We start from the raw sequence: 23,660 nt of genomic DNA on the forward strand, positions 1-23,660 counted from the left end.
TCTGAGTCTATCCAGTAGCCTTGAAATAAACTCAGAAAATGCTGGTATTTGTTTCCTGAAACTTAGATCCTGCAATCATATTCTGTGTATGCATTACCTGCAGATATAGATCTGTGTGAGCAATTGAATAATCTTGGCCTATTTGTGGAAGATGCAAACTATATTTTCTTGACTCAGCCTTCCTTTAGTTACCTGCTCAGGTTTAGGAATTATATCAACTATGACAGTATAAGCATTGATATCAGGGGGTTCTAGTCCTTCATGTTTTCTAGCTCTAAAACAAAAGTATGGACCTATTGACTGTTGTTATTCTTTGTCTTGATTTCAGTAAACCAGGACACAATAGGCCTGCTCAATAAATGGCAGAAGACTTACTAGGCCAAGAGTTAGTTTAAAAAAAAGTGGAGTTTTGGCATTTTGGCATGAAGCTGATGGTCATCTCCAGGAGGTGTTTTGTGAGATTCTGGAGGTGGAGGGCAGTGCACTATTAGGTTAACAAATTTGATTTTGTCTTGTAGGGTGTTACATTTATTTCCCTTTGTCCTACATCCATGCCCATAACTTGTTATCAATATGAGTATTTCTGTCTGTAGTAGACTGCGCTGCATAATTTCACATGTGAGAAGCAGTGTGGGCAACTCACATTCTGTCATAGGGAGAAAAGAGAAAATATATTAAATTCCCTGTCAGTTTGACCTGGAAGTTTATGTTCCATATCCAAATACTGCAAGCAGCTTACTCAGCGAATGGACAAGGCTGTGTGGGCCCAATATCAGAGAGAGCAGAGGGAGAATTTTCTAGGTGATGTAGCTATTAGATATCCTCTGTCCAGCTATATCCACTCCATGGAATGTCACAGAAAGACTGCAAAAAGAAGTCTGACTACTTTTTCAGCAACAAAAAAAAAGTTTTGACTCCTGCAACAAGCCAACCAAGGTCCTGATTTAATCATCTTCACTGTCTTGGTGCAGTGCTGCGGGGTTAGGAGCAGGCAGAGGGATGGGGAACTCTTTGTTCCCTCTGTGTCTTACGAAGGATGGGTTGGGCTTTCAGGGTTCACTGAGATGGCTGATGGAAATCAGGCAGAGACCTCACATTTTGGTGCACAGCTTCCCATCACACACACTGCAGAGAAAGGTTATGGGAAACAGTATTCAAAGTAAATTTTTTCAAAAGAGAGTTAATCTTATTTAAGCTTAAGTAAGGAAAAAGATCAATTAGGCAACTGAACCCAGACTACACAGTAGTATGAGGTGTGGGAAACCTTTTATATGCCATATTCATTGCCTTGAAGTTGCAGTAAGCCCCAGTTTGCCATGTCCAGTTTTGGTGTCATGCCCTGTGGCCTTTCAAAGGAGTGTCATAGGACAGCTTGTGCTGTATAGGTCTGTATGGCAAGGGAAGAGAAGAGATTCATTGCCACAGCTTAGGTTTCAGTTCCTCTCCTCAGCACTAAATCTGAAGAGATACTCAACTGCTTATGCAAATTCTGTAGAGCAACCTACCTTGGTCTTTGATTTCTGCTTTATAGAAAAATGAAATTGCAGCTGTTGAATTAATTCCTGTGGCACAGAGTTTCCATGTTGAAAGGAATGCTCACTATACCAGGCCATCTCTCACTGCTGTCTTTCAGCTTCTCATTTCTCAGTGTTCAAAGGTCAAACAAAAGCCAAGTGATAAATAAAAACCAAAGAAGGTAAAGTGAGCTATGTGATGAGGAATTTGTGTCGTCACTCCTCCATGAGATAAGCCAGCTGGTCGAAGAGCAGCAGCTCATCCTGTTCAGCACCCATGGCAACAATTTAAACTTTATTGGCAGCACACCAAGCCCCCAGCATGCAGCACCTGTCAGGTTTATTTCCATACCAAGGGGTGGGAAAGCAAATCAGGGAGAAGGGGAGCATCACTTTTTATCTTTGTGACAATATCTGCATAGAGCCTTTGGAGTATGCTTTGGTCTCCATGCACCAAGTCCATGGCTTGCAACAGCGTTTGTGTTCCCTATTCCACATGGGAAAATCAGGCAGCATGTTAAAAATAGCTGTTGAGTTTTCTGCTGTGAAAAGGTGGGTTGTAATTTGAGCAAAATAATGTTGTTTGTATGCAGAACAGTGAGGAGAATTTAAGATCCTATGTTCAGAAGTGTGTGACAATCAGAGCATGAACAAAGTGTTTTCCCTATTAGGTTTGCTATCAAAAATAGGCTCTCAGACAAGTAGATGAATAAAATTATGTAAATATCATACTGCATCTGTACGAGTTATATTTTATAGATCTACATGAAGTGTAAGCTTCATTACTTTCCACTTGCTGGTTTTTCCTTTCATTGTCTTTATGGAATGGGTTCTGCCAAAGGCTGTTAGCCAGTGATAGTGAGCATAAGGAGGTAGCAGAAATACTGTTCTCAGGTTATTCACCCAAACTTTAATTATTCTCAAACAGTTTTCTCCTTCAGTCAGATGAATTGGGCCTTTTAAGATTTCTAGGGGAAGCATCCAAGAGTTGCTCTACTAAATGCAGTTCTGTTATGACAATGATCTATTAAGGTAAAACAAAGCTAGAGCACCTTTTCACCCTGCAGAGAGGATCTGTGAGTGTGTTGTAGTTTTCATTCATTTTCCAGTGACAAATGCAACCATCTTTCTCCCCAGTCCCTGTAGGTATTCTGGCCTGTCAGAGTGAGCTGGATTAAATGTCACTGAATAAGTGGTTACACTTCTTGCCCCTGCTGCGTATGCTGAGGAACTGTTAGAATTAAACAGAGATGACTTCTAAAAGGCACTAATGATTTATTGCTTTGCATGGTGTAGACTTTGCTATGGGAATAATAAGCTCATTATTGTAATTATCTTTGCACTACTTCCTACAGTTTCCTGCCACCATGTACACTGTGTACTTAATTGGATACATATTTCTGTCTGTGATGCAGAAAAGTGAGGAATTTTGTAATTTTTTTTTTCTCCATCTCTGCTTAGTTCACATGCTGTATCCTTTGCCTGATGTGTTTTGTATTCTTTCTACTCTCAAAGCCTTCTCTGGTTCACAGGAGCAAGTGCCCAAATCATCTTAGCTATCTTAGCAGAAGCTGCCATATCAAAAGATGTGGCCTTCTGCACTCTGACACTGTGAAGAACTCTTGCACCAGTTTATCCAGAGCAGTGTGATATGAAGAAAATAGTTTCTGTTGTATTCAATTGTCTAGAACTGTAACAATAAATGCTGCAGAAATGTTTGGACTTGGCTTCACAGGCACTTTTCTGCTGCCTCACATTCTATAAAAGAAGCAGGACAAGGACCATACTGCAGCCCACAGGTGATGCTGTCACTAAAAGGCCTATGAAATGTTGAAAGCTGAAAATTAGTTATGCTTCAGGCTTATGTGTGTTGAAATGACTTGTTAGTGATCTAAGACTCATCAAGAAACCATTGACTTCATAATCTTTAATACTATTATTTATTATTGGCAATAAAATATTTTTTTTTCTAAAACCTTACAGTAGTTCAGAATCTGAGATGGAGGAAGAAGATGAGGAGGAAGATGATGAACTACTGCTTCCTCAGCAACCCCCTTCAGACTTGGGTGGTGTGCCATGGAAAGAGGCCGTGCGTATCCATGCCCTCCTGAAGGGAAAGAGTGAAGAAGAGATTGAGGCTGAGCAAAATCATGAGATCGAGTACAAATATGATGATGATGAGGAGGAATACGAAGAGGAAGAAGATGAGGAGTCGAGTGAAGGTTAGCTTGGTTTGTCCTTTCTTTCTGCTAGCCAGCAGGGAAAAATGAGTTAAGTATTTTCCATGCAGAATGAGAAAGATTTGCCTTGGAAAACTTTACTTCTTTCCCTTCTTTGTTGCTCTGATTTTTGAGGGGGTTATTTTCAAGGAAAGCTTGAAGTGGATCATTCTGGATACTGAAGGACTTTGCCACAGGACAGTTTAGAGTAGTAGTACCAACACAGTATGCTTCCCATACACCATGCCAGCATGTCAATGCACAGCTTGGTGCTGCTGTATTGGTTTATGGTTGGTTTTTATTATTATTTGGAATTAGATTTGAATGTGCCCTTTGTTCTTTGACAGCAGGAACTGGAAGCATTGTGTTTGCAGTGTTTTCAGTTTCAGAGTGCCTCACTAAGGGGCCTGTCACTGTCAGCAGGGTGTTCCACAAGAAGGTGCTTGTAGCTCTCTTTGGTTAAAAGATGGCCTTGAGAAATAAGGGAGTTCAGGTAGTTCCCATTTTAGCTTTGAAAGATTTCTGTGGAAAATCTTAGGGAAAGACTCCTTCCCCTGTGTTTGTCTCAGTCATCAAAATGCAAAGTTTGTGCTCAGAATAGACATGTTTCCAGTGTTTCACCACCATGCTAAATTTTTCACTGTTCTTGTCTTTGTCTTTATACTCACATTTCCTTTTTGTGGAGACTTGTAGGCTCCAAAGAGCTTTTTCGTAAAGGTCTTTGGCTGCCTACTGCAAGCAGAGGTCCAGTTTTGTGAGTCTTAGTGGCAGTGTCATTGATGAGCTCAGCAGGCTCCTTGGCTGCTTTCTCAATGTAGGAGCTGAATGTTCATGAGTGCAGTCTGTGGAAATCAAGACTTCTTTATAAGTATGGTAACATGCATGTCGTGTGTTCAGTCTGCTGAGCTGTGGTGCTCTTGGACGGATGTTGTTTCATTCCAGCAGTTTTCCTGTCAGGCACTTTGGATACAGCGGGAGTACAGGGAGTTGCTGCATTTCCAGACAGTCTCTCTTTCTGATCCTGTCCTCTCTGTTTCTCTCTTTCCCTCTCTCCATGGCTTGTGTGTGTACACGCGTGTCTGGTGTTAAATGTGGATGTGTGCTTCCCTCTGCTGTAGAGGGGGAGTATAACCCTTGGGAGAGAGAGCTGCAGCAAGGCCTCTGGCTTCAACATCTCTCAGATGAAGAGGACTCGGGTACACAGAAAGGTACCCGTACACCATCTCCACTTCCACTTCCCCAAAGGAGCAGGGAATGTATTAAAGAGCAGGTCCCACATGAAGAGTTTCTGTGTTTTATTTAATTGTGTTACCAGCTCCCTCAAAACCGATTCAGTAGCTGTTGTTCATCTCGTGGTTCAAGTGCCATAAATCAGATCTGTCATCGCCACTGGTTTTAGGCAGGTGATAAAGCTGCTGAGTACCTCAGGGTGTCTAGAAAACCTGAACAATTTGCTACTGTAATTTGCATGAGCAATGACCCCCATAATGAGTTCTAGATTTGTTCTATACATGCAGACTGCTTGCACCTGTGCATTATCTCAGACACATGGGACACATCAGAAGTACTGCCTTTAGACTGCTTGTGCCAGTAAATTTGCTTTTTTTGTTGTCCTCTGTGTGTGTCTGTCTATGGGGAGAGTCTGGAAGGCAACTAATCAAGCTACAGCAATCCCTCAAGATTCTTCAAACAGTTACATAATGGTCATAAAATTAATCAGACATTCAAATCTAACTGGTTGTGTCTTTTTCCATGATGCATTTTCTTGCAGTTTATTTTTGATAGTCGTTTTTTTTTGTAACACTTGGTCCTAATAGCTTGTTAATCTCTGATTCCCTCCCTGTGGTTCATTAGAGCCAGAATACATAAGAGGAAAATCCAAGTGCCTTTCTGCATGTAAGGGGGCATATGCAGTTGTCAGACTGCATATTTTGCAGTTTATGATTGTAATAACAGTAGCTTAGCTTCCAACTATCTTTTGTTTTCCCAAGAGAAAAAAAAAAGGTGGAAGTGTTATAATTTTTTTGCCATTTAACTCTTCTGTGATAAGAATGAGAAGTATTAGTAAGGTGGCTGAAGGGCATCCCTGGAGAAGTTCCCCCTGTTGCAGTTGCTAGGGTGCTTCAGACCTGACTCTTAAGGAGCTGGTTTGCAGGTGGCTCCTTATTCCAATGAAGTGAAAACATTGAGCCAGCCCACAGCTTATAAAGTGCTGGTGGGTGCTACAATGGCAATGGAGGAAAGCTACCATTCCAAATCTAAGTGCAGTTAATGTTCAGCTTCCTGCAAAGCTTAGCAGACAGTCCTGAGGAAAGGCTGTGCCAGGTGGTGTTTGAAATTCTCAAGTACTTAGACATTAAAGTCCTTAGACATTAAAGAAGTGTTAGGTTTGCCTCTAAGCCAAGAGCAGCCCTTCATGTCTGGCTGTGCTGCTCATTATTTATTGGAGAGGGTGAGAGGGACAGGACAGGCTCGGGCCTCTATGCAGAGGCTTGTGGAGAAACTAAAGGTGTGTATGTTACAGTGGTCTAAATCCCAGAGCAATCCATTTTAAAACATGTAGATCACGTGGGACCTGCTCTTTCTGAGCCTTGCTGAGTGACTCTGTACTTCTCAGCCATTGCTGGCAAACCTAAACCCTTTAACACAAAACTTTGTGTGGCGATGCAAACGCTAACTCTACTCATCCTGGGGCCTGCATGCGAGTGCTTTGGTACGGAGCGGGAACAGCCCGGGCTCCTGTCCCTGCAGGATGTCCAGTGCCTCTGGTAGCCCATGTGGTTGTGCCAATTGATACAAAAACTCTCTATGAGGCAAAAGAGACATAAAGCTGCAGAATACTTGGCTACGTTGTGAATCCTGCTCTGCGTTTGAGTTTGTGCCTCTGAGCCCTTTTCCCCTTAATAACCATTTGCTGATTCTGTCCTTCCTGCAGTTCCTTCTGCCTGTTTCTTCTGCGGTTTTAATGCCAAATCTCACACATAGTCATTCCTGAAATGGAAATCCCAAACACTTTGTCATGTCTGGGGAAAACATGGCTGGGAGAGAGGAACTTGTTAAAATGAGACAGCAGGAAATAATGAGTGCAAGCTCTAAATGCTGCTAATGTGTCTTGTTTCCTTCAAACACTCGAGCACCATATGAAAATCTAACTGCTTTTGAGGTTCTAAAGAGCTGCAGCAGTGCTTTGCCCTACTCAGTAGTAATAGAGTTGTGAAAATTGACTTCCTACTTTATAAAGTAAATGGGCATTTTCCTTCCAGGTTAAGACATATTCTTTGGAAGACCCTCCTGCAGACAGTGAACAGGTGAACACCTGTCCATTTTATTATGGATAAATGAATTATGAGTTACAGTCCCAGAGCAGATAGCAATAGAGACAGGGTCTATAAATTTAATACCTCAGAGTAAGTGCTCCCAAGGCAGCTGTTCTGCAGAAGTTAAACAAGCTCATCAATTGCTTTGGTGCCCATTGTTCTCTTTGACATTCCATAAGTAGCTAAGCTTTGTGTAGGCAGGGAATTGAGGAGTAACGCAATTTCTCTTAAACAGAGTAATTTGTGCGACAGGAATTCCCTGCTGGGGAGCTGTTAAGTCACAACCAAAATGCTGTTACCCTTCAGAAAAATATTCTCCCTTTGAGCAAGTCAGTACAAAAGAGCCAGGAGTAAACAAAGAGGCGTTTTAGGTGCTAAAATTAGCACGTGCCCATGTGTTCATATGCACATACATACATGAAACTCTCCGATCCATCATGTTACTTAATTCACAAAGAAGTGTGTACCCAGCCTAGAAAGAAGTACCTAACCCAGTAGTGGGGAATGAAAAACCTTTTGTCTTGGTGCATCAATGAGATGGAGATTGTCCCTCCCCTTCAGCAGCAATACATCTTTGGCAGTAATCATAATGAATGGGCTGAAGGAGCTGGAAATTTCTGCTAAATTGGTATTTCCATACCACGTACTGTCGGACACCCAGAGAACATCTTTCATTTCAGGGAAGCTTCTTGCAGCAGACATGATCTCTAAAGATGGTTTTCGTAGCATCCCTCTGCCCTTGGAATGGCGTTATTCAGCTTGATGGGAAGCGTGAGGAGCGCTGTATTGGTGTATGCGTGCACACACAATGCTGAGCTTTTTCTGTCTGTCTTGCAAACTGACCTTAGCCAATAATATTTTCTTTTCTTATTTCCTTTCCTATGATGTGCTACCTTTCCTTTCCACTGTTCTCCTATCTTTTCCTCCCTGCCCTTCATACACCCTGCCTGCAACCTGTTATGCCATTGCCCTCCTCCTGCTAGCTGGAAACCTTAGGCTGCAGCAGATTGTAAATCCGGTTGATCCTCTGGAGATCCTGGCAGATGTGCACTGGACACACATCCGTGAAAAAGAGGAGGAGGAAAAAATGGTCTCAGCCTCAAAGTCCTCCACCTCCAGAGGTAATCTCCCCCAAGTCCCACACCATCAGTTCTTAGATCACAGTTGCAGCTGTTTAACTCTGTTGCTTCTGCGCCCTTCAAGAGCAGTGACTTCAGCAGGGGCAGCAGTGATTGAAAGGAACTACTTTCAAATGGCACTGAAATTACACTTGGTTAAACATTTTGCTTTTCAGGTCAGTGTGTGTTTAAAATTGCTGCTTTCTCAGCTCCGTGACTCTGTGACTTCTGACCTATTTGTCTGCCTGCTTTGAGTCCGTAGCATTTGTCCTCCCCACACACAATTTGGTAGTGCTGGCAATCAGCCCTCTGTAAATGACTAGGGATGCCAGTGGTAGTAGTCTCGTGCTTTTTGTGTCAGTGAGGACTCTACACTTTTTAAGGAAAACTGAGGGGCTGTGTTGTGTAGCTACTAGAACAAAGATTGAACAGGGTCAGCTTCTGTATGGAGCATATTTCTCTGCGGCTTCTTTTTCAAGTATGTAACTGCCTGTGGTATTAGCAGGGAGTGGTGGGAGCCAAAGGGCTTGCAAATCTGATCGGGGGGGGTTGGACTCGCTGTGTGTAAGATTTGACAGTGTATCTACCTCGAATGTGAGATGTGATCTCTGCAAGCTGTCAGTTACTCAAAGGAAAACTCTGGAGGGGGGAAAATGCCGATAGTCTAGATCTCATGTGAGCAGCTTCCAGCAGTCCCTGCTGACCTTGTTCTAGGCTGTGTTACAGCGTGTTTTAAGGTAAGTATGTCATAAGTGCTTTACCTGTGGGTTTAAATAAAACTCCACCATGCAGTCGATGAGCAGTGGTCTTCTCTCAGTCTGCAGCTACGGTGACAGAATTGTAGAGGGAGTATATATGCTGTGAGAAGGGGTGTCTTTTACAGCAAATGTGAAATTAGGTTAAAAAGTCTGCAGCTCTACCTCATGATACTTGATTCTCTTCTATTCCAGATAATTATCTTTTCCTTATAGTTTTAGATGTTTGGTGTAATTTGTTTTTTTAATCCTGGTCTAGCTTGATATACAATTCCAGATCAGTTTAGCTATACTTTTATTTGCAGTTTGTAGAATGCACTGGGACTTTCTGGTGTGAAATCAGCTCCCTACAAATTAGAGATGGGTATTTTGTTCCCACTGCAGCCACAGAAATAGGCTGTGTCCAACTGTGTGAAACTTTCAATATTTCTAGAGTGCTTGATTATTGTTTAAAAAACACTGAGTAAAAAATGTTAACGTGGTTTCTTAACTTTACAACAATTAAGGTTACCTGTGCTTCTGCTTGGGGGTCTGTGTCACTCTAGTTTCCAAATTTTTATTTTAATTTGTATTTTATAATCCTTACTTTTCTGTGGTGTACTATTACAGTTGCCAGCAACAGGTGATCTTTCCAAAACTGATATTGTGGTCTTTCCAAATTCCTTTGGGAAGGGAGTCAGTATTTCCTTTCTGTCCCCTGAAACTGGGCCAAGCTAGGACTATCCTGGTTTATGATTAACTTCTTCTATTGCTGTAGGTGTGTGCAGGTGTGGTCAGCAGTTTGGGTATTTAAAAGGCTGTTGTCAATATGTGTTTGTGGCCACGCTCTAAGTTTTCAGCTTCAGTTCAATAGGCAGATTGTTCCTGTCTGAGGAGCTGTATTCTGTGATCCGAGGTGTTTGGAGAGCCCACTGGCAGCAGCAGTGATGAGGTTTGATGTGACAGCCTGGGACAGTGTCACAGTTCCCTGGAGTCCCTCTCATTCTGCTTTGGGAGCTCATCTTCACCTGCTGGCGTGGGCCCCTGGGCAGCACAGCTTCTGGGACACCTGGGACCCCTCTCATTGCTCAGCTCTTCCTTCTCTCAGTCTCCCTCCTCTGCAGAGTTTCTAGGGGAGCACAGTAGCAGCAACCTGCAGGTCAGATGGAGTGTTCTTCTCATTGTGCCACACATGTTTCCTCTGACATTACAGATTCCAAAGGAAGATTAGGCCCCTGACATCTGTGTGTTATCTTGATATAATTCTCAAGCCTGGAGCTGGTTGTTTGAAATTTCATAGGTTTTATTCCTGTATTTGCTACTGAAAAGTTTCCCTCTGTCACTCTTCTGTTTTTAGACGCTGACTGATGGTCTAATTTTGGTTTCTTACAATTTATTGTTTTTTAAATTCAGCATCCGACCTTCCCTCCGTACGCCATGAGGCGGTACAGGCGTGGCTGGAGACGGTCCCTGGAGGTAGTTTGGTGATGTTCTATGTATTCCAATGCACAATAACCCTGCCCGTCTCTTCTCCATGCCTTCAGCAGCTGAGCTGGTACCTTAACCCTGGAACTTGTGGCCCTGTCGCTACTGCATGAGTGGACGTGGAGGGGGGAAGGGGAGTGTGCATGTTCGCCTTGCTCAGACAGCCCCTTCTCGCATGAACTCCACACTCATCGTAACCCCTCTGAAGGCAGGCCAAAGACAGCTTATCCTGGCTGGAATCATGGAGGAGGGATCTAGCTGAGTGCTTTGTTTTGCTTTGTAAACTGAAGATGGGACCAGTTTTTCTTCCCCCAGCCCCTAGACTAAAGGAACATGGGGCTTTCTTGCAGTTGAAAGGTTAAGTGACAGAGAGTGCTTAAAGCAAGTGCATTTCTCTGTAGCAGCTGCAAACTGTAGTTATGTGGTGAAGAAAACAGGAAAGAAGAATAAGTTGAAGCTGAGATCTTTAGGAATAGTGGTTGTTGTGTCTCCTTTGACCTGGCATTCACATTATTCAGGAAAGCCTCAAGAATGTTGAAGGATGGCAGAGCTCAGCTGATTCTCTTTGCGTGGTCCTCTAAGCTCTCTTACAAACCAATGAGCCTGAAGATTCTGGGATGACAGTGAGGGGAGTACACTGTGTAAAGCTGTGAAGGTGTCTAAATCAGTGGAGCAGTCTGTGCTAGGTAGCTGACCTACAGCTGAGTTGCTTTGGCACATCAGAATAGCCAGCTTGCCTTTTAAACTTCGCTTCTGCTGCTGCTTTGGCAAGTCAGCAGTGTTTACAAGATGTCTGCACACGATGCAGGCTGCTCACAGCTGCCAGCTAATACGAACCAAGTGCTGATCCCAGTTTCTGGCTGCCGTAGTGTGTAACTTCTGAGTTACTGTGTGACAGCTTTTGGCCTCTTGCTCCTTACCCTAACTGCATATATGTATATGCACAGTATATGTGTAATATAACCAGCCACCTGCAAGCTTTCCGTGTCCCTCAGAAGGGGATCCACCCTTGCACCAAGTTGTTACTTATTGATGCATCTGTAATCTTCCATTGAGTTTTTGTGTATCAACCTATTTAAAACCTGATTTTCTCCTCTCTCCAACACAATCTGTGTGTGTCACGTCCATTCATGGTTTCTGGATCTGAAGACCCACACATACATAATTGTGGATTCAGATATTCTTAACATCAGTCATGTTTTTTGCAAGTTTTGATTAAGATTACTCACATTTGCTGTTACCATAAAGCCATTCCATGACATTATCATTTCCAGAATAACATAAGCTATTGCATACCTAAGCAGCAATCAGACTGGAGTATGGTTTGGTTTTGTTCAGTAGATTTATAAATGCTCCTGTGGGCAGTCCAGCCTTTGCCACATGATTAAGTTTTCCTGTGCTTGACATCGGTGAGGGTCTGGATTTGATAATCCTCTGATGTAAAGGAATAGGCCAGTACGTGATCACACGAGTGGGACTGCCTTTTCACAGTAGCTGACAAAATAAACTAGTCCATACATTTCTGTCTGAATAATACTAGAGAGCATGAAAAAAAGAAAGTTCTCAGGTTGAAGGAAGAAGACAAACCACCTGCTGAAGGCTGTTTTGAAATAAGCAAAAACTCTTATTAAGGGAGAGGCTGCAAGACCTCAGTTTTAGGGACGGTTAGTTTGTTTTCAAGATTGTCTTAATTAGCAGTGATAGAAATAGTTCCAAGAGTCACTAGTAAAAAACCAAAGGATCAGGTCCTGCTCCCTGACTCGGGAGGAAGCTGGCCCACCATGGTTCACTCCCACATGGCTTAACTTGTGCCATCCAGAATCAGGGGGCTGCATTTGGGCTGGAAACAGCCTCCAGCCCTCCCCTGGGAATTCACTGCTGGGAGCTGTGCCTGGTGCCCTCCTCAGGAGGACAGTGTGACACTGCATGTTCAGGCCTAGAGACTTGCACCACTTGGGTTACTGGTACAGGTGCAACCAAGGTGGTTATGAACATCTCTTATCATTGGTATAGAGCTGTATCCTATGTGTAAAATTGGCAAATTGCCTCATAAGACATGCTGGCTGTGTACACATTTGCAGCAGGGTGTACAACAGAGTTAAATGTCTGCATGTTGTTGAATTGATAACTCGCTGCACACTTTTAAAATTGTAGTTCACTGATGCTACTGTGGAAAAAAAAAACTGGAAGTGCTCGCTTTTTTTAATATTTAAGTTATGTTTGATTAAAATGTTTAACCAAAAAAAAACCAAAAAAGGCAGCAAATCATCCATTGCACAGGTTTTTTTTTTAAGTATCATTTAAAAATGAAATTTATACCCCACACTTTGGTCTTGTCTCTCGTCCTGTAATTAAATCCTGTCACAAGCAGTAGTGTCAGATGTCATAGTTCTCAGAGTTACAAATTCAAGAATCCCTTCTTTATTTTGACCCAGCAAATCAAATTGTGGTCTGTAAATGAAAAAAAGAGTTTTGAATATGTAATTTTAATTACTTAAAAGTGTCTCAATTAATGATCTGTGACAGAAAAAAGGTTTTATATATGTCATTTTAATTACTTGAAAGTATCTCAATTTGTGTGCTGATCGCTTGTACAGCGTTTGCATTTTCTTAGACCTTATTACCAAAGACTGCTGTAGCTGCACAGAGTTAAACAGTTTCCAAGTGTAATAATGGTCAGTCCCATACCTAGACTCTGTCTTTTACTTCTTACACCCTCAAAGCCTGTTTCAGTTTCACGATGAACAGTCCTGGTTAATTGTGAGGTTTCAGTTTTGACCTAATACACACATGCTATCAAGTGGTGGTAATTTTTTGGTGTGGTAAATTAAAAACCAAAATCTTCTTGGGAGAGCAGTAACCTTTATTCTGCTTTGAGGTCCTCCCAGTCCCCTTCTTGTTTATTTTTTCACAACATCTGTTGCACAGAAAAGCCCTGGCAGCTTTCACTGCAAGTGCCTTTGGAGACTCCCCAAGGGCAGGCGTTCCTTGATTCATTGGAGTCTGCAAGTGTCACTTCACCGTAGATGTCTCTCCAGGTGACACATGTCAGGATTTCTTGTTTTGACAGTAATTAATAAACATCTCCAGTATAAACTGTTGGTACAGTTCAATATAGAACTTTTTCACTGTGTAGTGTTTGTTTTCTTTTCTTTTTTTTCCTCAATATTTGAATGTATTCTAGCTCCATGTGAGGAGGATGATGTGGAGGATGAGCTGGGCACAGAGCCTGCAGACACAGAAGGGCAGGCAGGTGAAGAGGGAGACACGGGTGCAGAGCTGGACGATGGTAGGGTACCACTGTGCCGCCTTTAAACCTGTTGTGTGAACAGAACTGTGTTGGCAATGAACACTTTGCATGAGGGTACTTAAACCTGGTCTTATTTTTAGAGGTGTGGGAGTTTGTTTTGAATATTTGAGAGGGAGCCAGGAGTGAGGGACAAAAAGAAAGAGAAGAACCTCAGTGTCCTGGATTATGTAATGAATTTCTCATGTCCTCTCACCACGTGTCTTGTGTCTGTATTCACTGCTGATCCTGATGAATAACAAAAATAGAATTAAACTTGTGGAAGTTCCATAATACTGCATCAGAATCCTTCCCTTGCTATTGTAAAATTAACTGCATATGGCAGAAAACACTGGAAATTTTCCAGAGAACTGATAAGGCAGGACTTCAGTTACTGGTTTAACTCTTGGTACTAACAGTCCAATCATTTACTGCTTACATTTACTGCTTAAATGACTAATTGTCTCACCGAGAAAGGAGTGAACATTTAGGTGTTCAGGTTATGAAAGTGGTTAGCACCACATGAGTAGGAAGTATTATGTCCCAATGGACTTGCATCCAGGTTCTCTTGGTTTTTTCCCACCCATCCATGATCAGATGACATCGCGTCTGATGCAGAGGCGGAGTTTCGCTTACGTCGGGGACACGTAGAAGGGCCAGAGCTAAAAGTCTCTGAGGATGAAGAAGATGAAGAAGCAGAAGGTGCTTCTCACAGTGTGACAGAAGGTAATCCCTTTCTCTTCAGCGCTTGAATGATGTTAATTGCATCTGAGATAGTCTATACAGTTACGGGGTTTAGGAGAAGAGAGTCTCTTGGATTTGAACCATCTCACTACTCTCAGTGGCAAGGTCTGTGCTTGCATTAACATTTTGAGAAGAATGTTCTGAATCCATTAATTACAGCTTTGTAAAATGTGAGAACGCTTCTAACTTCTTTTTTCTTGTAGAAGTTGTTACATTAAAAAGCTTGTACTATTTTGGACATTTAAAAATTTATGTCTGTGTTCCAGATGTGAATCCAGAATTTGTAAAAAGCCGAGATATTTGTCACTACTCTCTGTGTATAACATTTAAAAAAAGTAGAATATTAATGGTCTTATGTGTTTTTGGAACATTTTTCCTTTCCCTAGATCCATGCAAGCCATCCATCCCTATCCAGCCCCCTAGTGACAGTGTTCTTCCTCTGTCTCCAGCTGCTAGTCCCAAAGCAAAACAAGCAGAGGTAAGAAAGGGAGTCTTTGACATTTTCTACTTGGCACCTGTAGTTCAATGAAAGAGTTTGTTGGATAACCTAATGAGGACTGACATCAGTGGGCTCTCCTTCTTTCCTGTCTCTAATATTTATGTTGATCTTGCAATCTCACTTCATTTAGGCTTAAAATATAACGTATACTATCTTTCTTTCCTATCTTCAGAGTGTAGTGGCTTTATCACAGCCACACCAGTTCCCATCACAAAGCCCTGGGAAGAATTATACAGGGCATTTTAATTTCAGTGAGCAGTTAACAACAGGGAAATGTGACAAATGAGGGGAGCCATAAGGAAGGTGTTTCCTGTTTAGCCTGGTCTGGCTGTCTTTTATGTACCAACAGCAGATTCTGTACAGTTGCAGTTGAAAATTACAGCAGTGACCAAAGCAGTACCTCTTTATTCCAGAGTTCAACATAGCTTAAGGACGTGAGGCATGTCAGTGTTGTACTGTCATGTTGGCAGCCCTGTGAGGCAGCTTGCAAATGTACTGCAGTGTCTAAGAGCTGGAAGTACATGATCCTTAAAATGTTCAATTCCAGTTTCCCCTTCCAAATGTTTTGGGTTTTATTAAAGGAATTGCTAAAATATTATCTTGGAGAGTTTTGGCATAGACCGGTTTACTTTTACAGTGGGCTGGGTCTGGTTTGCTGACAGCAATTGCTGACAACATTCACTTTCCATTAAAATAAAGTTTGGTTTTTTATGTCCATCTAATGATTCTATCAGACACAGTTATTGTTTAGCAGGCAGACATTAGGACAAGGCCTAAATGCAGTTCTCAAGACCTGTGTGTTTAATGTGTCATACAAACACACAGTGGGAGAGGCTCTGATGGTCGTGTGTCTGCATTCCAAAGAAAGCTGGAGCAGAAGATGCTGTTGGAACACCAGAACTCAGTCAGAGAAGTGCTGCCAAAGGGTTAAATTGTCCAACAATGAACTGTGCTCCTGAGTAAAAGGGCAGTCTGGATGCAGGAGAGGAAAACCAAAATTTCTCAGCTTATTAAGGGACAAGGTAATTGCAGCCTAATTTACTCTTAACAGAAAAAGCATCCCTTCCTTCAAGAAGACATGGCAGCAGGTGCTCCTCAGCAGCAAAGTGCCATACGAGTGGGAGCTGGGGAGACTTGGATCAAATCTGTCAGAGATAAGGGACCACCACAATACACAGTCAGAGATTCAGAGGGAGAGAGAGAAAAGATAGAAATAGATTTATGGAATTTAATTTAGTGTTTTTTCTTCAAAAAATCCAGTTTGCCTTGTTGTCATCTACCAAGCACAGTTTACAATGGGGCAGAAAAGCACACCGCACCTGTTGAGAAATCCTAAGTGATGTTCAATGCCTGCTGATGGGATGCCACACGTGGGTTTTTTCATACTTTGATACTTGGATGGTTTCCTTATTTCTAGCTTTGTTAAAAGCAAAACAAACAAACAAAAAAAGAAACATATTCTGGTGTGCCCAGTGACTATTAATATTTCCCTTTTTCATTTTTTTGTAGGATGCAGAAGATCCCCTGGCTGAAGTGTGCCGTGCAATAAAGTCCCCAGAGCCACGCTTTTTTCCTGAGCCTTTTGTTCTTGAGGAAAGTCCAAAGGATGAAATTCCCAAAGACAGGAAAGTTAAGAGCCCTTTGGTGCCACCTTCTCCAGTGTTGTCCCAGCCGGTTGCATCACCAGAGGCCATTGCACCCCCATCACTAGCAGAGTCTCAGCCCGGAGCCCCAGCACTGGCTTCATCCCCAGTGTCTCCTCAACTGCCTATCTGTTCCCAGCCTTTGCCTTCTGCTGAAACAGCCATTCCATCCCCAGTGGAGCCTCCAGTATGCTTCCAACCTGTCCCAGCCTTAACGTCTACTCCTTTGGCCAAACTGGCCCTTAGGGGCCAGGATGGTGAGGTGGAAAAACTGGGGAGCCCTACTACTGCAGAAGAAGCCCTGAAACGGAGCAGCCTTGTGGAAGAGTTCTGGATGAAGAGTGCTGAAATCCGGAGGAGCTTAGGGCTCACCCCCGTGGACAGAAACAAACGCTCAGAGAGTAACTTCACTGTGTCTGCTCTGGAGACAACTCCTCAGAAGACTTTCAATAGCAGGAATATTTCAGGGGATGAAAGGATCCCTCCTGTGAAACCCCAGCCTGCCCCAAGAAGACAGGGACTGTCCAAGTTAGAAAATGAGCAGATTTCTCTGCTCACTCCGAAGTCTCCATCAGAAAAAGAGCTAAAGATTTCCAGTGAAGTACGGGGAGATGTATCCAGCAGTTCTGGGCTTGGCCTTCAGGAGAGCTCATCTAACATGAGAACTATGGCTAGCCAGAGCTTCAACACTTCCGACTCCACCATGCTGACTCCTCCATCGAGCCCGCCCCCACCACCTCCTCAGAATGAGGAACCAGCCACGCTGCGTAGAAAGAGGTACCAAGCACTCTGGCAGAACGAGGTCGAAGCCAGGTCACCTCCAACACCAGCATCAACACCTCCTGCTCCCCGACACCAGGAGCCTGCCCCTCCTGCCAAGGAGTCCCCCCCGGCCAAGAGAGACGACGTGCGGAAGTCGTTTGCAGAGAGCGTGGATGAGATTCCGTTCGCTGATGATGTGGAGGACACGTATGATGACAGGACAGAGGACTCAAGCCTTCACGAGAAGTTCTTTACACCTCCTACCAGTAGGCCAAGGCCAGAGAAACCACATCTTTTGCCCTTGGTCAAAGAAAATGGTGGTCCACCCTCATTGGAAGGAGGGGGTCACCAAAAGAAGAGAGTGTTCCCTGACATTTCTGTGGAGGCCAAGGAGCTTGCTGAGGAAAGAATGAGAGCCAGAGAGAAGTCTGTCAAGAGCCAGGTGCTCCGTGATGCCATGGCTAAACAGCTGTGTAAGATGAAAGATATGGAGATGGCTGCTGCTGCTGCTGCTGGGGCCACAAGGGCACGAAAGGCATCTTCCATGCCCTTGAAGACCAAAGAGCTGTTCTATGACTCTCCAAAGCATTTGGCCTTGAAATTAGCAGAGGGATCCGCACGAAAACATAATTCTGCTACTGAGAAGTTCTCCACTCCTCCTGCTGATATGGCTGGACCTGAAGGGTCTGTCAGCTCTTCAGAAGGCTCCAGTGGGAAGAGTAAGAAAAGAAGTTCTCTCTTCTCCCCTCGTAAGAACAAAAAGGAGAAGAAATCCAAAAATGATAGCAGACTTTCTGACAAATCTAGTGGTGGGACAGAGGAAGCAACAAAGCCTAGGTCGTTATGGAAGTCTGTTTTCTCTGGCTATAAGAAAGACAAGAAGAAAAAGGCTGATGAGAAATCCTGCCCAAGTACTCCCTCAAGTAATGCCACTGTGGATTCTGGCAAGCACAAGGCCTCTCCATTGATTACAGCTGCAGGTATAACAGATATGTGCCTCTGCACTGTGTGCTTTTCCTACTTTTCCAAAGTATCCTTCAAAGCAGTTTTGGTTTGCTTTGTCATTCAGCTGCTGTGCTGAATGCTGCTGCTCCCCAGTGTCAAACGGGCAGAGCGGGGTAAGTGCAAGGGACTGGATTTGTGTGTCTGTGTATTGACAGAATCCACTGAAAAAAAAATGGAACCCTAACTAAGAGTTCAACTCTCAATATGTACAAGGCACATCTTTTTTCTGCCTTACAATTCGGAAACAATTTTTTGTTGGGATTTGTGGCATTTCATCCCTATTTTAAATCTGATCTTCATGTTTCCTTTGGCTGGTCTCTTTTCTTTCTTTCCACCTGGCTCCATGGCAGTTGAAGACTTGAGAGATGCCATTACTCCTGTTCTCAGCAATCTGATGGCTGTCTGCTCATCTCTGAAGGAGGGATTTTGCAGCCTCCTATAAATCTTTCCCCTGTCCACCAGTTGCAGGCTGAAATGTTTAATGGCAGCTTGGGATACAGTAAAGAAGTTACCCCTAAATGCAATTGAAAGCAAACATGTTACATTTCTCTGGCGTTGTACAAACAGCCAAAATAGAGCCAGCTGCTGTCCTTCCAAGTGCTGTATCTGTGCTAAGAGCATTGATACAGCACAAAGAGAGAACCATGACCATTATTTCTAGCAGCATTTGAATAGCATTTGAAGTAAGTGATGCTCTCTTAAAACAAAGCTCAAACCTCATGCTGGTCATTTTGTGGAGCAGGGCTGCTTTGGTCCTTCACAGGCAAAACAACTGAGACTGACATAAAAGGACTGAGTATTTTTCGTGCTCAAACAGCCTTCAACTGAGCTGTGAAGAGTTTACAGAAAGGATCATTACCACTTCTCTAACTTCCCTTTTTTATTCCCAACTTTGCAGATTTACAGCTCCGTCAGCACCTGAGTTTCTCAGAGGACTCCGACCTCTCCAGTGACGATATTCTGGAACGCTCCTCCCAGAAATCCAAACGAGAGGTACGTAGGTGGGAAATGCCTTTTAGATGGATCTAGCACCGTTCAGATCACAGACTCAGAGAATCCCATCAGAAACTTGGGTGATTAATGTTGTTGTTTTTACTCTTTCTCCCAGGGAGCAGGTTTTCCTGTAAGTCTGCTGACTGTCCTATCTAAAATAAGATGGTTTCACTTGTTTTCATGATTACAAGCTACTCTCTACTGTTATAAGAAGGATCCATTGTCTCACTGTCCCATTACTGTACTGGGCACTGCAAGGAGATGGACTGGCCTGTAGTCTCCTGGGTATTCCTTTTCCCCCTTTTTAAAAATGGGATTTTGTTTCCCCTTTTCCAGTCAGTGGGAACTCCACCCGACTGCCACAGCTTCTCAAATATGATGGATTGTGGCTTAGGCCCTTTCTCTGCCAGTTCCCTCAGAACCTGTGCACCTTCAGATGCCTTAGACGTTCTCAAATGTGACTTTCTCCTACACGGGCAGCTCTTCATTCTCCCAGCCCCTTCTGTGACTGGGATGGTGTGGCTGGAGCCACTTGCTGGTGAAAATCAAGGCAATAAAGTTAGAGTACTTCAGCCTTTTCTATATCTTGGATAACCAGATTTCCAGTTTCATTCTGGAGAGGGCCTGTGTTTTCCCTAGTATTCCTTTATCAGTGACATACCTACAGAAGCTTTCCTTATTGCCATTGATGTCCCTGGGCAGATTTAATTTATCAGGGCCTTAGCTGTCCTAACCTGATCCCTGGCTGCTTGGAGAATTTCTCTGTATTCGTCCCAGGCTACCTGTCCTTGCTTCTACCCTCTGTAGACTTCTTTTCCTGTTTGAGTTTGTCCAGGAGCCCCTTGTTCATCCACACAGACCTCCCAGCATTTTTGCCTGACTTCCTGTTTGTTGGGATGCATTGCTTCTGAGGTTGGAGGAGGCAATCTTTGAACATTAACCAGCTCTCCTGGGCCCCTCCTCTCTCCAGGGCTTTATCCCATGGCACTCTACTAAGCAGATCCATGAAGAAGCCAGTCTGCTCTCCTGAAGTCCAGGGTAGGGAGCTCACTGTGCACCCTCCTTACTGGCCTAAAGATCTATTATAAGGATTTATTTTAATTGCACACATTTTTATGTGGCAAATACATGGTGAAAGCAAAGTTTCAAAGCTAGCTGTTTTTCAGCTATTTGATTCAATTTTAGAATGTCACTATTAAAGCAAAAACAAGGGAATAATTTAAGGAATTGTTTGATCAGAGTAATGAAGAACCCTATTTTCATTCCTGGGAGCCTCTAAGCTCTGCTAGACAGAATTGACAAGGTTTGGAGGAATAAGTAGAGATTGTACTGACCCCACAGAACACTAAGGCTCTTCTGGTACACCAAAATGAAAACTGTGTTCCCACTGTTCTTTCCTGGTGGTGCCTGGTACACGTGTTAAAAAAGCTCAAGAAGAAGAGAGCATCTGGGAGGGCAATGTGACAGGCACAGGCCTGTGCCTCCTGTCTCAAACCTGTCCTCCCATGTGCACAAATCAGTCTCAGATGCCGAGTTAATCCTTGGCTGAGATGGCAAAGGTGTGGCAGTACTGCAAATTGAAGTGTCATATGAAATGTTTTCTAAGTATATGTAGTAGAATGAACTAGAATAGCTAACAAATTTAAGGCTAGTGGAAGAAATTGATGAACTAAATAGGAATTTTCTGTATTTACTTATCTCTCTTTTAATCTCTTTCCCTAGTTGGTCTAGATCTCATCTGAGAGGAAGATTATTCTGTTTTTATTTTATTCCCTTTTTTCTCTCCCCCTTCCATTCCCCCTTGCATGCCCTCAAGGCGTTTCATGAGAAATTCTGCATTTTCCAAGAGATGCAGAAGAATGAGGTACCTGGGGCCAGCAGAGGACACACCCAATACCTGGGGTTCAGATAAGAGTTACAGAGTTACTGCTCTGCCCTGGGAGCTCCTTCCAGAGGAGGCAAGGATGCAATAATGTCCATCCTTGTTTGCAGGCTTTGGTCTGCCTTGATGGTAATTTTGTTTCTATGCTGAGCCACTTAGATTTCAAATGGCTCTTGCAGAAAGAAAGATCACATCTCTAAGTACTGGAGGGGATGGTAGGTGACAGTGGCAGATGCCTGGAATCCTCATACTGAAAATATCTCACAAGCTCTGCCGAGGGTATGGGGGTAGTGTCTCATTTTCCCTCATTTGCTGTTGCTGAAGTTACATTAAGAGTTTATTTACTCAGCAGCTGCTGAGTTTTCTTAAGAATAGTTTTGAGAATGTGTTTATTTAGAGGACATGGATGGGAAAACTCGACTTAGCTTGTTTTGTTGCATCCTGTCTAAGGATGTAGAACATATATGCAAACACTGGAATGCCTTGTTGTCAAAAGAAATGTAACCAAACTTCGAGTCTGACCAAGCTGGGTTTGTACTGATTTGGGGTGGGAATTGTATTTTTTAAGTTATAAACTGCCTGCTACTTATTATGGGTGAGAGCTGACTTACTGTGTGCTGCTTAACTTTTATGTGAACCCCTTCTCCAAACTGAAATCCTGTTTGTGCTGCTTTTTTGCTAATGTAGTGAGCTTGCTTCCCAGACGGCCTGCTCTGTTTAGCCTGTTCTTTGTGATCAGCAGTGAATTAATTCAGTGTTGTTTAAGGTGGTGTCTTTGAAGAGAAGCATCTTGTAAAGAATTCCTGCCCCGTGGGTGTTGTGTTTGTAGGTGTATGTCACTGTGTGTTTGTCTTTGTTCCTGTACTGCTCTGGTGGTGTGCTCACATCTGTTTTACCACCACAGGTAGCTTGCTTTTTCCTGGAGCGTGCAAATGTGCTGGTGGTGTTCTCTGGCTTCTCATTTGTGACTGGTTTTAGTTAATTGAATGTGAAAGTGCAAAATGCTGTCTGTTTGCCCAGAGTGGCACAATGCCTTCTGGACTTCATGACATGAAGGGAAATTTACCTCTCTTATTAGCAAATAAAGCTAAGTGCTGTACTTGCCTTATATTTGGGTACAGGGTAGCATAGAATGTCCTTGGCTAGAGTAAGTAGTGATTTCCCCCTCCTTTTCCTGCTCCTTTCCCCCTCCAATTTTAGCTCCTCAAGCTCTTTGGAGGCTCTCTTTTTAGGCAAGGAGATTCCATTACTGCAGGACACACAACCCACTCTGAGCCCATCAGGCGTTTCTTAGTTCACGAAGCAGTGAATAATATTTATGATGTTGGTTACATGTAAATTATAATTTCTATGAAACAGAGATAATTTAAAACTATGGAATAAACACAACTCCTAGGAAAGATTGTAAATCAGAGTGTAAGTGGAGAGTTGTGTGACAGAGTAATACACGGTTGGCTGAGCCACTTCAAACTAAATATGCTCCAGAAATAAGCCATTATTCCAAATCTTAAGCCGGAATTCTGTACTCATACGGGCAGAAAAGGGCCAAATAATGCCTCTGGAAAAAGGTATTTCCAAGTTGACTGTATCTTCAGGGAGGCTGCCAAAACTGATTGCCTTCAGAAAAGTGCTAGAAACTTGATTTTGTAGCCAGAAGTTCCACTGTGCTTCATCAGTCTGGGTCACGTTCAGCATTTGCACATTTTGTTTTATGTAAAAACCACTTCGTTTAATTACTGTGCATCTGTTTTCAATGTTGAACTGATTTTGCTTCATTTTGTACGTTTTTTTTTTATTTTTTTCCCTTTACCATTCCCCCTTTAAAGTCGATCTATGTACCACACGCCTTGGCATTCAAGAGATCATACTCGTCAAAGGTAGTGTCTCCATTCCCACTAGCTGGCCATTGTTGCATTGCATGTCCCCCTCTACATTAACCCATTGAATCCATAGCTCCCCACCACATGTGCACTAACATCAACACTGACTGTGCATGCCTGAGATGTTAGCAGACATGGGCAGCAAGTTCTTTGTAGAGGATGTGTCCCAAAAATGCATTAAGCTCCGAAATGTCTGGTTGGAATGCATGCGTTTATCAGTGCACCACTGTACCGTGATGTGGATGATCTGTGAGCTTCAGAACAAATTGGTTTCCAAGGCACTTAAATATGTTTGCATATTCTTCTTTTTTGATACTTAGAATGTGAGTTCAAAGGAATCATCACACTTTAATCAGCAGCTTTCAAAATTGCTGGGTTCCCTCAAATCTTAGTGGAATTCTGTATCAAGCTGAAATCAAGGCAGAAGTTGCTGCTTTCTGAAATTCTTATTGTCTTGTCTTTACAGTCACAACAGTGTTACAGGGGATAGAAAGGCCACATGCTCTGTCACTTTACCTTCTGATTTGAAGGTACCATTGTGGATTTGGTGTTTTAAAAAAAGAAAGAGTAAGGCATCAG

At 43.0% G+C, this 23,660-nt stretch overlaps 1 protein-coding gene across 20 annotated transcripts in view; it reads left to right on the forward strand.

Moving 5' to 3' along the window:
* Positions 1-23,660, forward strand: part of MICAL3 (microtubule associated monooxygenase, calponin and LIM domain containing 3) — a 154,932-nt gene that overhangs the window by 107,277 nt on the left and 23,995 nt on the right. For 11 of the 20 annotated variants that reach the window (XM_069003619.1, XM_069003637.1, XM_069003618.1 and 8 more), the window contains 10 exons: positions 3,498-3,736; positions 4,852-4,941; positions 8,034-8,171; positions 10,316-10,378; positions 13,572-13,676; positions 14,271-14,399; positions 14,804-14,895; positions 16,426-18,301; positions 19,225-19,319; positions 23,028-23,078. In XM_069003619.1, coding sequence (XP_068859720.1) covers positions 3,498-3,736; positions 4,852-4,941; positions 8,034-8,171; positions 10,316-10,378; positions 13,572-13,676; positions 14,271-14,399; positions 14,804-14,895; positions 16,426-18,301; positions 19,225-19,319; positions 23,028-23,078 — 2,878 coding nt within the window. The remainder of the gene's footprint in view (positions 1-3,497; positions 3,737-4,851; positions 4,942-8,033; positions 8,172-10,315; positions 10,379-13,571; positions 13,677-14,270; positions 14,400-14,803; positions 14,896-16,425; positions 18,302-19,224; positions 19,320-23,027; positions 23,079-23,660) is intronic. The other 9 variants (XM_069003630.1, XM_069003638.1, XM_069003623.1 and 6 more) reach the window with 8 other exon arrangements.

This window comes from Aphelocoma coerulescens, chromosome 1A (assembly GCF_041296385.1).
Source record: "Aphelocoma coerulescens isolate FSJ_1873_10779 chromosome 1A, UR_Acoe_1.0, whole genome shotgun sequence".
NCBI lineage: Eukaryota > Metazoa > Chordata > Aves > Passeriformes > Corvidae > Aphelocoma > Aphelocoma coerulescens.